Source organism: Rutilus rutilus (assembly GCF_951802725.1).
Source record: "Rutilus rutilus genome assembly, chromosome: 21".
Taxonomy (NCBI): domain Eukaryota; kingdom Metazoa; phylum Chordata; class Actinopteri; order Cypriniformes; family Leuciscidae; genus Rutilus; species Rutilus rutilus.
Window position 1 is genome coordinate 33654326 of NC_140226.1, and position 13480 is coordinate 33667805.

Genomic DNA, 13480 nt, shown 5'->3' on the forward strand with positions numbered 1-13480 from the left:
AGCTGATTTCAGGACAGACATCACAGACCCAGCGCGGTAGACGCTGATCTCAGAGCAGTTTCTGTGAACCTCGTGTGAAACGTCTACCTAAAGTGTTCATGCCGTTCCACTGGCGGAATAGGAGAACTGTGGGAAGTGTGGCCGCCTCTCGCTGTCGAACAGATCCATACTGTCATCTGTGTGTGAGACAGACAAAACACACCTCTAGTAAACTCTACCTGTATGCAGAGTAGTACAGTAACACTTGTTTCGTTTACATGGACACATTTTGTTTCAATCGGAATGAAATCATCATGACTGATGAATACGAACAGAGCGTTAACATCAGGGCTGTAACAATGTATCGTGTCGCAATATATCGCAATACAAAAATGCAACAATATGTATCGTGGACAGTTCAACCAAAATAAAATTGTGAGGAGAATTTTTTTTTGTGTCAGTACTACATTAAACTACTATATATAATGTTGAATATAATGTATAATAATGCAATGGGGGAATGATAATGCCAAATATCTGATGTTACCAGTAAAAAGTGGCCGACATTATTATAATTATATCGAGTCAGTGAAAGAGTTCAAGCATATTCATGTAAAATAATTCAGCTTCAGAATCATGAATATTGTTATTCTGGTGTCTCTATTGTCCTGTGCTTTGGGTTTCAGCACCAAGTCCAAGAATATTCATTTACACACACAGTGTAAAACCAAATTTAGCATTTTAATCAACAGTACATTTTTTGTTAACCTTTTACCATGTCTTGGAGTATCGCAATAATATGTTATGGTGAGTTCAGTATCGTGATATGTGTTGAATCGTGTCATGAGGGGATCGTTACACCCCTACTTGTTACCTTTACATGTTTCAATCTGAATGAAATAATCACGACTGATGAATACGAACACAGTGTTTACATGAACGCTGAATAAAGTGATGGGGTCAATGTGTATTTCTATGCCACGAGCTTCAAATCACAATTGATTTGCACAAATACAGTGTCCCGCTGTCACTTCTGTATAGCAGACTTAATATTTATGCATTTCGGGTCCTAATTATGAGACGACGAGCACGTGAAGCGGCTTACATCTGCTAATTCTGATTATTGGCACGCTTGATCTTGATAACACAGATCTTTATTCTGTGGTTTTACTCATTGTGAAGGATGATTTTGTGTGTCCTCATATTTAAACTCCTGTGAAACAGGAAGTCACGGCTGGATAATTTCATGTTCAGTCACCCTGGTGTGCTTAAAAATGGGAATATTAATGGGAATATACTTCAGAGATATTTTACTCGTAATGATTTCTAGGGGTGCCGATAATTGTGGCCAACATGCATTGGAGAAATGTGATTGTCCCCGCACTTTCGATTCTTTTACTTCAATGAAAGGTTTGATTTTTTTTTTGAATGAATGAATGAATGAAAGATCAAAAGGATAAACAATGCAGATTTATTTTCACAGCCTTCTTTGATCATATTTACCAAGGGTGCCAATAATTCTGACCACGAAACTCTTTCCCCAAATGTGACCCTGGATCACGTCACCAGTCTCGAGTCGCACGGGTTTATTTGTGGCAATATCCAACAATACATTGTATGGGTCAAAATTATGGATTTTTCTTTTAAGCCAAAAATCATGAGGATATTCAGTAAAGATCATGATCCATGAAGATATTTAGTAAATTTCCTACTGTAAATATATAAAACATGTATTTCTGTGAGTGAATGCAGCACAATCGAGAACATAAATGAACAACTTTAAAGGAGATTTTCTCAATGTTTCGATTTTTTTGCTCCCTCAGATTCCAGATGTTCAATAGTTGTGTCTCAGCCAAATATTGTCATATCATAACAAACCACACATCAATGGAAAGATTATTTATTCTGCGTTATATGATGTATAACTCTCAATTTCAAAATTGTGACCCATGTGACTGGTTTTGTGGTCCCGGGTCACATATCAGTGTCCTGCCGGTGTGTGTGCCGGTACCTTGTCCCGGTGGTGTGATGGTGATGGTCTGTCCGGTGAACTCCTCATCGAAGTATCTGGTGTCTGTTTCTGAGGTGACCTGCGGTTTGAACGGAGGAACCAGCTGAGGAACAGAGAGGACGTTAGACGATCCGGATCAAACGTTTACAGTTTACGACCACTCCACTTCACTGCACTGAAAAATCTGCGGTGGGATTTACTTGGGAACAATTTTCACTCAGAAACTGCTAGTAAATTTCACAAATAACTGCAAAAAAATGGCAAGCGACACATTGTTTTAAACGTGAATTTTTGAAGTGGTGGATGGATGACATATACACACACACACACACATACACACATATATATATATATATATATATACACATGTATTAGGGGTGTAACAATATATCGCAATACAAAAATGCAACAATAGTCTCTCGTAGATAGTTCATCCAAAATAAAAATGTTAATGTAATGTCCTGTGCTTTTGGTTTCAGCACCAAGTCCAAGAATATTCATTTACACACACAGTGTAATATCAGATTTAGCATTTTAATCAACAGTACATTTTTTGAAACCTTTTATCATGTCTTGGAGTATCGCAATAATATAGTATCGTGAGTTCAGTATCGTGATATGTATTGAATCGTGACATGAGGGGATCGTTACACCCCTAATATATATATATATACAGTACCAGTCAAAAGTTTGGAAACATTACTATTTTTAATGTTTTTGAAAGAAGTCTCTTATGCTCATCAAGCCTGCAGTTAAAAACAAACAAAAAAAACAGTAATATGAAATAATGGTTCTCTTTTTTAATATACTTTAAAATGTAATTTATTTTTGTGATGCAAAGCTGAATTTTCATCAGCAAGTACTCCAGTCTTTGGTGTCTTATGATCCTTCAGAAATCATTCTAATATGCTGATTTATGACCAATGTTGGAAACAGTTGTGCTGCTTAATATTTTTTTTTATAACCTGAGAGACTTTTTTCAGGATTATTTGATGAATAAAAAGTTAAAAAGAACTGTATTTATTTAGAATAGAAATCTTCTGTAACAATATACACTACCGTTCAAAAGTTTGGGAACAATAACTTGTTTTTTTTAAAGAAATTAGTACTTTAATTCAACAAGGATGCGTTAAATTGATAAAAGGTGATGGTAACGATTTATATTGTTAGAAATGTTTTTATTTTGAATAAATGCTGTTTTTATGAATAAATGCTGTTAACGTTTTACTCATCAATGAATCCTGAAAAAAGTATTCCAAAAAAATATATTAAACAGCACAACTGTTTCCATCATTGATAATAACTGAGTATCAAATCATCATATTAGAATGATTTCTGAAGGATCATAAGACACCAAAGACTGGAGTACTTGCTGATGAAAATTCAGCTTTGCATCACAAAAATAAATTACATTTTAAAGTATATTAAAAAAGAGAACCATTATTTTAAATTGTAATAATATTTCATAATATTACTGTTTTTTTTTTAGTTTTTAGTTTTTTTAACTGCAGGCTTGATGAGCATAAGAGACTTCTTTCAAAAACATTAAAAATAGTAATGTTTCCAAACTTTTGACTGGTACTGTATATATATATATATATAGGATGATCATATTTGGGGACATCAAAAAGATCTAAAACAAGCCCTGATCCAATGAATGTCAGCATCATCTCTCTGAACTATGATCGTGTGCATGCTTGGTGTGGTTCTCCTTATGTGTGACGTGATACGTGTATAAAAGGAGTTTTTACCTTCTTCTCGTAAACATCTTGCCACTCAATTCCAGTGAAGAATTTGTGCTGCATGATTTCTTTAGCATCATCAGGGCCGCCACCTAACCTACAAACACCCAGAACACACACACACACTCCACATTACACATCTACATCCTACACCAGAAACACTTGGCATGATAAATATCATGCTTGGCAGGGTGGGATGCAGAATGAATAGTAGTATGGCAGAACGTGATGACTTGTTTTGGTAACACTTTATTTTACGGTGTCTTTGTTACATATGTTACATGTACTTACCATAGTAATAACAGTAAATTATGCATCATTACATGCAACTAACCCTCAACCAAACCCTAACCTACAGTAAGTACATGTAGTTGCTTAATATTACTCAGTACTTAAATATATAATTACACAGTAACAATGACACCTTAAAATAAAGTGTAACCCTTTTTTTTTTACGTTTACGCAGAGAAGATTATGTTTTTCTAAATGTTTCAACGCTTGCATGGTGGGATGCAGTATGAATAGTTGTAAAGGTGCTGACACGGACCGTTGCTTGGGGTCTTTCTTGAGCAGGCCCGACAGCAGTGATTTGCCCTCGGGTGCGAGTGTGCGAGGGAAGCGGATGTCCTCCATCAGGATGAGCTCGAACAAGCGCTCGTGATCCTGGTTATAGAAAGGCAGGCGACCACACATCATCTCGTACATCACCACTCCCAAACCCCACCAGTCCACCGCACGCCCGTAGTCATTGTCCTCCAGCACCTGCACACACACACACACACACACACACACACACATTTTATAGGTGTACAAACTGTATATTCTATCCACTACCCATCACTTTCTGCATTTTTACTAGTGCTGGGCAACGATTAATCACATCCAAAATTAGAGTTTGTGTTTACATAATATATGTATGTGTGTGTACTGTGTATAATTATTTTGTGTATATAAATACACACATATGCAAGTATATATTTAAGAAAAATGTGTTATTTATATATCAAATATTTATATTTATATATAATATAAATTATGTATACATATATACATGCAAATATTTCTTAAATATATACATGCATGTGTGTGTATTTATATATACAAAGTACACACACATATATTATGTAAACACAAACTCTAATCGTGATTAATTGTTGCCCGGCAGTAATTTTTACATTTTCTAAAAACATCACTTAGAATGATTTATAAGCTCTTTGAGGACCAAAAAATGACATTTTGTCTTGAGTTTCTTCCGGGAACGAACACGTCACAATATTCCTCATTTAAATAATTAATGCGCAGAATAAAGGGGCGGGGCCTGGTTGAGTTAGTTAGTAGTGTGTTGAAACTGGCGGTTATGGTCGAGACATTTCCCAAACACACTTGAAGCGCTCGACCAATCACAACACACTGCTCCAGCCGACCAATCAGAGCACAGTGTGCTTTTCAGAAGGAGGGGCTTTATAGAGACAGGAACTAAACAGAGCGTTACTGACAGACTGGGAAGAGAGGAGCTGCAACAATGGAGAAAATAATGTGTTTTGCATGAAAACCTGTTCTAGTAGAGCCAAAAACAAAATCAAAGGGCATAATAGGTCCTCTTTAAATGCGAGCTGATGGTGCTGGTGTGTTTGCGTGTGCTCCCACCGAGTGTTACCGAATCCCCGACCGCGGGTCACAGGGAGAGAATGACTCAGTCCGTGCGGTCAGTGGAAAGGTGAAGCCGTGGAGCTGCTAGAATTACTGACCGTTGTCTATTTCCAGCGCCGCTGTCATGTGACTCGCGGAGAGAGACAGCTGAGCCTGCAGCTGCCCCATATATGTAGAAGAACAGCACAGCTGTGAAGCTGCCAGGAACCCAGGAGCCGCCACTGAGCCCTCAACACACGCAAGCACAGAGACGGGGGACCCACGCCTTCAGATGGACTGTGTAAACAGCAGTAAACACATCCGAACGGTGACGTCAACGAGTCTCTATTTCCAGGGCATGACCAGTAATGTAGTGTAAACTTCACCCGTGACACCCAAGCGGCAACCTTTCGGTCTCCTGAAACCAACACGGAAGTGTCTTAAACTGCAGTTCACCGATTGGCCACTAGAGACAGGATGCAAAAGAAAGTCAATCCCATAGACCCGCATGTTAATATGGCCAACTTTATAGCAGAAAAACATGTGTTTACAGCCTGGTGCCAAAAGTGGTTTTGGTCTATATAGCTAATTTTGCCCTTCATGACAACTGTAAGGGGGGTGCATTTATAACTCATCCGTTTAAATTATATTAAGCCTTAGTTATAATTAAGGGCGTGGCCACTTGAGTGACAGGTGGATTGCCGCTGATGTCACTACTAGCTGTTGCTGTCTGTTAGCGTCACGTCACCTCAGCTAATCCCGCCCTTTTTGCCCATTTTCGTTTATCCAGGAGTGACGCACTGATGCCAAGATGGCGACGGCAGGCTCCGCCCACTTTGGGCTTCAAAAATATTCATCAGAAACACTACGGTGACGTCACAAACACTACGACCATATTTTTTTACAGTCTATGGTAACACCACATTGCAGCTCCAAGTTGTCATAACTTGAGTAGTTTTGATCAATATTTTGAAATTGGTTTTTATATAATTTTTTGGGTAAAAAGTTGTGAAATTTGGCACACAGATAGAAGACAGTCCGAACATAACCCACACCAATTTTGGAGTCTCTAACTCAATCCCTCTAGCGCCACCATCTGTCCAAAGTTGCACTCACGTTTATGCTAATAACTTTTGAACCGTAAGGGCTAGATTGGAATCCACCCTATGACAACATGAAAATTTTCCCGCCATTTTCATTCAATTTTGCCTACTTTTTCGAACTCGTTCAATAGGGTTTGTCCAATTTTGGTAAAAGATCAGATCATCTTTAAGATCATAAACCCAACCGTTCTGGAATAACGCGCAAACGAATTCGACAAAGAGCACGCCAAATTAGATGCAAGGTTATATCTCCGCAACGCTTTAGCTTATCAAGGCGAATCTTGGTACACGTCATCACAAGCATGACTTGAGGCTACACGCAGCATTTTGGCACAGCGCCACCTACTGGTCAGGAGATATGAAAATGGCTATTTTTGTTTATAATTTCTGAACGGTTTGCTTAAAAATCATAAAACTGGTCTCTTTTGATTCAGTGCATCATACAGAGTCAAATGATACCCAAAATTTGCAATTTTTTAATTTGTCGTAAAAGTCTTTTTTTTATGCACACATTAGCATATTGTTCCGAAATATTGTGTCATCGGGACCATGCCCTGAAGAATTTTTCACCGTCTGGTCAAAATGTATAATGGATTTTATTTGTTATTTTTTTAAAGAAATTTAGAAATCACACTCATGTATCCCGACCGAGGGAAGCCTGATGCTTAAATAAAAGTTTTTGAGGTAACAAATTAAAACAAGAATTATGATGTCAGTTTACATGTTTTACCTTATCGAACACATCTGTTATCAATAGCTTTTAATCAGTGATAATGTTATATGTGTTGCCTATGTGATGCTTTTTTCTCTTCTTTTTTCTGTGTGACATTGTAAAGCACATCGGTCAACTTGTTGTTTTAATTGTGCTATATAAATAAAGTTGCTATTGCTTATTTTAAAACATATTTTGTTACGTTTAAATCATTTAAAGCCATAATTGGCCCCCTAGTGGATCCTGCATGAGAGGCGAAAAATTTTCAAGCTTCATCGCCGTGCATTTAAAAAACTTCCACCTGTTTTCCTCTGAAATTCTCTCATCCCTCCTTTACTTCTCTCTCTCTCTCTGTGGAATATTTCCAGACGTAACAGCATTCCTGAGCTCCACACACACAACAAGGTCATTGTTTACAGCGGAACAACCTGTAACACGGCCTGGGCCGAGCTCCAGAGAGGCCACCGTCGCCATGGCAACGCTCCCGAAGTCTCCCGCTCCGGGCCCTGTTGTCATGTCAACATGGGGATTGAACCGGAGTTCCCGGGAAGAGGACAGAAAGAGAGAGAGACCGGTGACACGGGATCCTGGACGTCCCATTTGAGGGACGAAAATCATCTTTCTGTCCTCATGATGTTCCAAACTCTTGTTTTAGTGGCGAGCAATAAATATTTAACAGAACACAATACAAAAGTATTAAAAGAGATATTCATTTGAGTTTCTATGAGGAACAGACATGAAATGTAAGCACCATATGACTTCAGAAGACTAATATCGCGCACAAGTCATATAGACGACTGTTATGATGCCTTCATGTTGCTTATTGAGTCATTTTGGGAGCTTTTATTGAAGAGATTCTGCTGAACATCTTGTTATGAGAAGCATAAACTCATATGGGTTGTAAATTATGAGAGAATTAGCGAGTTATTCCTTCACTTCAGAGATTTTGTCAGCTGGATCGATTCGAAGGACAATATTTACTTGAAGTACACCTGAAATTTTAAGATAATATTTCAATAATTTAACAAAACGTTTTAACATTTAAAAACAAATTATTATTATTATTATTATTATTAATAAATTATCACAAGCATGGTGTTCTCAATTTAATTCAAATGTAAAATTTTAATAATTAAAAAATAAATTACACCTGAGATTTTAAGATAATATTTAAATAGTATAACAACATGTTTTAACATTTAACAACAAATTATTCTAATTATGAAATTATTACAGGTTTATATTATTAAAATGTAAAATTGTAAAATAAATAATTTCAAAATAAAGTCAAAATAAAACACTTACTTAAAAAATATATTTTATTTGTTTACTTCCATGTCATGTGACCATTAACCGAAATCAGAGAAGCGTGAATATGCAAATTATTTTTTGAAATATTTACATAAAATCTCTGGGGGAAAAAATATTTGTAACATTTAACAACAATTAATTTATTTATAATTTTTTTGTTTAACTTAAATAAGTTACATTATTGAATTATAAAAATTTTGATTTAACTAATCATCAGCTTTTTATGAACTCACAAATCTCCAGCAGTTCTACTTTGGGAAACTCTGCTTTAAAGGAATAGACTATTAAAATAAAATCTGATTCGAGAGACAAGAGCTTACAGCATCAGGGAGTAACATTTCCAATATATAATCTCATTATACTAACCCTAAACCCTACAAATACATATTTTAAGAACAATAAAACGGCATTTCTGGCGGGTGCTCAGATGCACATGCGCCCCAGCAGAGGGCAGGATATGATGCGGGCAGAGGAAGCCCCACTCAGGGAACAGGATATGATGCGGGAGCTGTGGGTGTCAGCTGGAGCCGGTGGCCCTTCAGGACGAACACTCACGCTTTCAAATGTAAAATATATATGATCCCAGCAGAGACTGCAGAATGGTGGGATAACAACTGTGTCAATATAGGCAACCCTTCTCCACTCACACACACACACACACACACACACACACACTCACACACACTCACACACACTCACACACACTCACACACACTCAAACACACACACACTCACACTCTCACACACTCTCACTCACACACACACACACACACTCACTCTCTCTCACTCTCTCTCACACACACACACACACACACACACACGCTCTCTCTCACACACACACTCACACTCACACACATACACACACACTCTCATTCACACACACACACACACACACACACACACACACACACACACACTCACACACACACACTCACACTCTCATTCACACTCACTCATTTACACTCACACACACACACTCTCACTCTCATTCACTCACACTCACACTCACACTCTCACTCTCATTCACACTTACACTCTCACTCTCACTCTCACTGTCACTCACACTCTCATTCACACTCTCACACTCACACTCTCACACACTCTTACACTCTCACTCACACACACACACTCACTCTCTCTCACTCTCTCACACACACGCTCTCTCTCTCTCACACACACACACACACTCTCATTCACTCACTCACACACACTCTTTCTCTCTCTCTCACACACACACACACACACACTCTCTCTCTCTCTCTCTCTCACACACACACACACACACTCACACTCTCTCTCTCTCTCTCACACACACACGCTCTCTCTCTCTCTCTCTCTCTCTCTCTCTCTCACACACACACACACACTCACACACTCTCTCTCTCTCTCACACACACACACACACGCTCTCTCTCTCTCTCTCTCTCTCTCTCTCTCTCTCTCTCTCTCTCTCACACACACACACACACACTCACACAATCACACTCTCTCTCTCTCTTACACGCACACACACTCTCACTCACACACACACACGCGCTCTCTCTCTCTCTCACACACACACACACACACAAACACATTGATTCTGTGATGGTTTGGTCATGTGATTCTGTGATGGTTTGGTCATGTGATCCTGTGAACGGTTTGGTCATGTGATCCTGTGATGGTTTGGTCATGTGATGAGTCTCACCTCAGGGGCCAGGTACTCCGGGGTCCCGCAGAAGGTCTTCATAGTGGCTCCGTCTGTGATGCCCTCCTTACACAAGCCGAAGTCCGTGATCTTGACGTGACCGTCTTTATCCAGCATCAGGTTTTCCAGCTGAGAGAGAGAAACACCGGCAGAAAGAGATCATGTGATCATCTAATAACAGCTGCTTTTATTCCACTGTGACTGACAGATTTTCACAATTTCCTAAAAAGGCATTTCGGGAAAAAAGCCTTGAATCAAACCAACCAGCTCCAATCACACGACAACACTCGATCAGAAAAGAAGTAAATGTATGTATAAAATAGTAAAAACAATTAGAACATAAATAAACAAACAAACTTGTCAAATATATATGAATAAATTGATAAGTAAACTAAAAACAAAACATATAAAAAATATTGCTTCAATGCAAATGAACAAGCGCGCCGTTATTTGTTGCATAGTGACGTGTGTTCAAGCCAGATATGAGCAGATTCTGAGCAATACACCGTATTTAATATATCATGATGAATCATGAGTATTTGCACTAAATCTGTGCAGATTTGTCTTACTCCGTGTCCTGACCAGATGCGATAAGATAAGATTCCAGCGACAAATAATGTCTGTCCACACTAGATGCGACGCGACTGCGAGATGCGTAAAAAACAAATTAAAACCCACAGCCAATCAGAACAGCCTGTGGGCGGAGTCAGCCAATCAGAACAGCGTTTGGGTGGAGTCAGACAATCAGAACAGCATGTGGGCGGAGTCTCGTGGCACCAGAGAGTCATCTTGGCGGCACTCGCAAGAAAATGGATAAGTCGCTACATAATCAAATTCACAAATAACACCATTTAAACATTATTAACCCCTTAAACCCTGAGGCCATTTTTGGAGTTGTTTTGTCTGAGTGACACACAAAAAAGTAAAGACTCATAACTTCAAAACTATAACAAGGAGAGTCAAAAGGTAGGTATCGTTTGATAGAACTCTTTTCAAATTTTTTGAAAATATAAATTACATTACATTTGGATATTCTCCTGCCGAGAAACTGCTGATAAATACAAAAAAAAAAACATAATTTTTATTATGATTTTGCATATCTCTCTTGTTTGACATGCAATAACTTGGGAAGGAAATATGGTAGCAGATTAATTCTTTTTTGGGGAAGTACCCCTAAATGTGAGCTGCATCTGAATCAAATTTTGTGGTGATCGCATAAAGTACTCAAACGTTACAGCATTTGGAACAAAGGTAGCCTTTTTGTTTAGTCCTCGCACATTTGGAAAGCAATAAAAAAAATGAGTTTTCTGAGTGACATACACAAAACTACAGACTCATAACTTCAAAACTATAGCAAGGAGAGTCAAAAGGTAGGTATCGTTTGAAAGAACACTTTTCAAATTTTTTGAAAATATAAATTACATTACATTTGGACATTCTGCTGCCGAGAAACTGCTGATAAAAGACAAAATATATATATATTTTTTATAATGATAATGCATATCTTTCTTGTTTGACATGGTATAACTCAGGAAGGAAATAAGGTAGGAGGAAAATTCTTTTTTGGGTAAGTCCCTCTACATATGAGCTGCATCTGGATAAAATTTTGTGGTGATTGGATAAAGTAATCAAAAGTTACAGCAAGAAAAAAAAAAGATAGCCTTTTTGTTGAGACCTTGACGCCCCCTCATGGGCATTTTTGATAGTGTTTCACCATGAAGAATATCTTATCATAAAAGCAATAGATAAAGTTAATTTTGGGCTCATTTTAATTGTATTAATATGCTGTAAAAAATGAAGTGCCATTTTCAACGATTTTTTTAATGTTTCATGAGATGTATGATGTTTTTGACACATTGCAGTACATAGTACAAAAAAGTATTTTATAGATTATGATTTTTTTTTTTATATTTATCAGCAAATAACTCAGCAATACTTAGGAGTTTTTCAAATTGGCTACATTCACTGTAAAGTTCAGACTCTAAGGTTTCAAATGACACCAATTTTGTTTGAATCAAGGCAATATTTTTGAAAAATATGATAATGAATATTTTCGCAGCTAGGTGGCGCCATGGGTGGCGCACGCGGTCGGTACACTCCGGTTTAGAGAGACTAGACAGCACTTGTTCAGAGTTGATTGAAGTGGTTGGATTCTTTAAAAAGCTGAGATTCTAAGCTTTAAGATGATACATATTTTTTGTTATTCCACATTTGAAAACGAGCGCGGACGGTTCCGGGAAAATTGGAAAACACTTTGCTCCCCAGAAGGATGAGAGACTTGTTTTTTAGCCAAGTATGCATCACTTCGTGAGGAATATCTCGTGATCAAAGCAATGGATTATGTTGTGTTTGGGCTCTTTGTAATCGTGAGAATCTGCTGTCAATAAAGATGTTCGATTTTTTACAATCCATGCATGTTTTATTGAGTTATGAGCTGAAACGTCACATCAAAACAACATAGCATCACTGCTATTGCTACTTCATAGGTGCGCCTCTGGTATTTTTTTGTGTCAGAACGCCAAAAGGAATATCTTTAGATCTGAGTGATGGATTATGGTGTGTTTGGGCTCTTTTTAATCTTAACAATCTGCTGTAAATAATGATGTGCCATTTTCCACAATTGATGCATGCTTCATTGAGTTATGAGTTAGAACGCGACATAAGTGCTACATCTATAATAAAGATCTATGTGCGCATTTGTGGCTTCATGTGTTACAACTCCACGAGGAATAACTTTAGATATGAGTGATGGATTATGCTGAGTTTGGGCTCTTTTTAATCGTGAGAGTCTGCTGAAAATAATGATGTGCATTTTTCTACGATATGTGCATGCTTCATGAAGTTATAAGTGAAAACCAAACGCGAGTGCTTCATGAGTATATATTTGGCTAGGTGCGTCTTTGGTATTTTCTGTGTTAGAACGCCATGAAGAATATCTTTAGATATGATTGATAAGTTTGGGCTCTTCTTAATCGTGAGCTCCTGCTGTAAATAACGATGTGTCATTTTTCATGATCGATGTATGTTTCATGAAGATACGAGTAAAAAGGCCAAGTCTAAGCTACCTCGCTTGGCTACGTGCGTTTGTGTATTTTTTGTGTATTAGAACTCCATGAGGAGTATCTTTAGTTCTGAGTGATGGATTACGTTGAGTTTGGTCTCATTTTAATTGTAAGCATCTGCTGTAAATAATGGTGTGTCATTTTCCACAATCGGAGCATGTTTCATGAAGTTACAAGCGGAAATGTGTCTAAAATTCAGCATCCATATATGGTTTACCCATGGGTCTCTTGAGGGGCTTATTTT

At 37.8% G+C, this 13480-nt stretch overlaps 1 protein-coding gene across 1 annotated transcript in view; it reads right to left on the reverse strand.

Moving 5' to 3' along the window:
* The window catches only part of akt1 (v-akt murine thymoma viral oncogene homolog 1), a 64318-nt gene that overhangs the window by 12 nt on the left and 50826 nt on the right, over positions 1 to 13480 (reverse strand). The window contains exons 10-14 of the mRNA XM_084393612.1: positions 10175 to 10303; positions 4280 to 4494; positions 3742 to 3829; positions 1991 to 2093; positions 1 to 176 (exon numbers count right to left, since the gene is read on the reverse strand). The exon at positions 1 to 176 is cut by the window's left edge and continues 12 nt beyond it. Of these exons, the coding sequence (XP_084249738.1) occupies positions 97 to 176; positions 1991 to 2093; positions 3742 to 3829; positions 4280 to 4494; positions 10175 to 10303 (615 nt within the window). The 3' untranslated portion in view covers positions 1 to 96. The remainder of the gene's footprint in view (positions 177 to 1990; positions 2094 to 3741; positions 3830 to 4279; positions 4495 to 10174; positions 10304 to 13480) is intronic.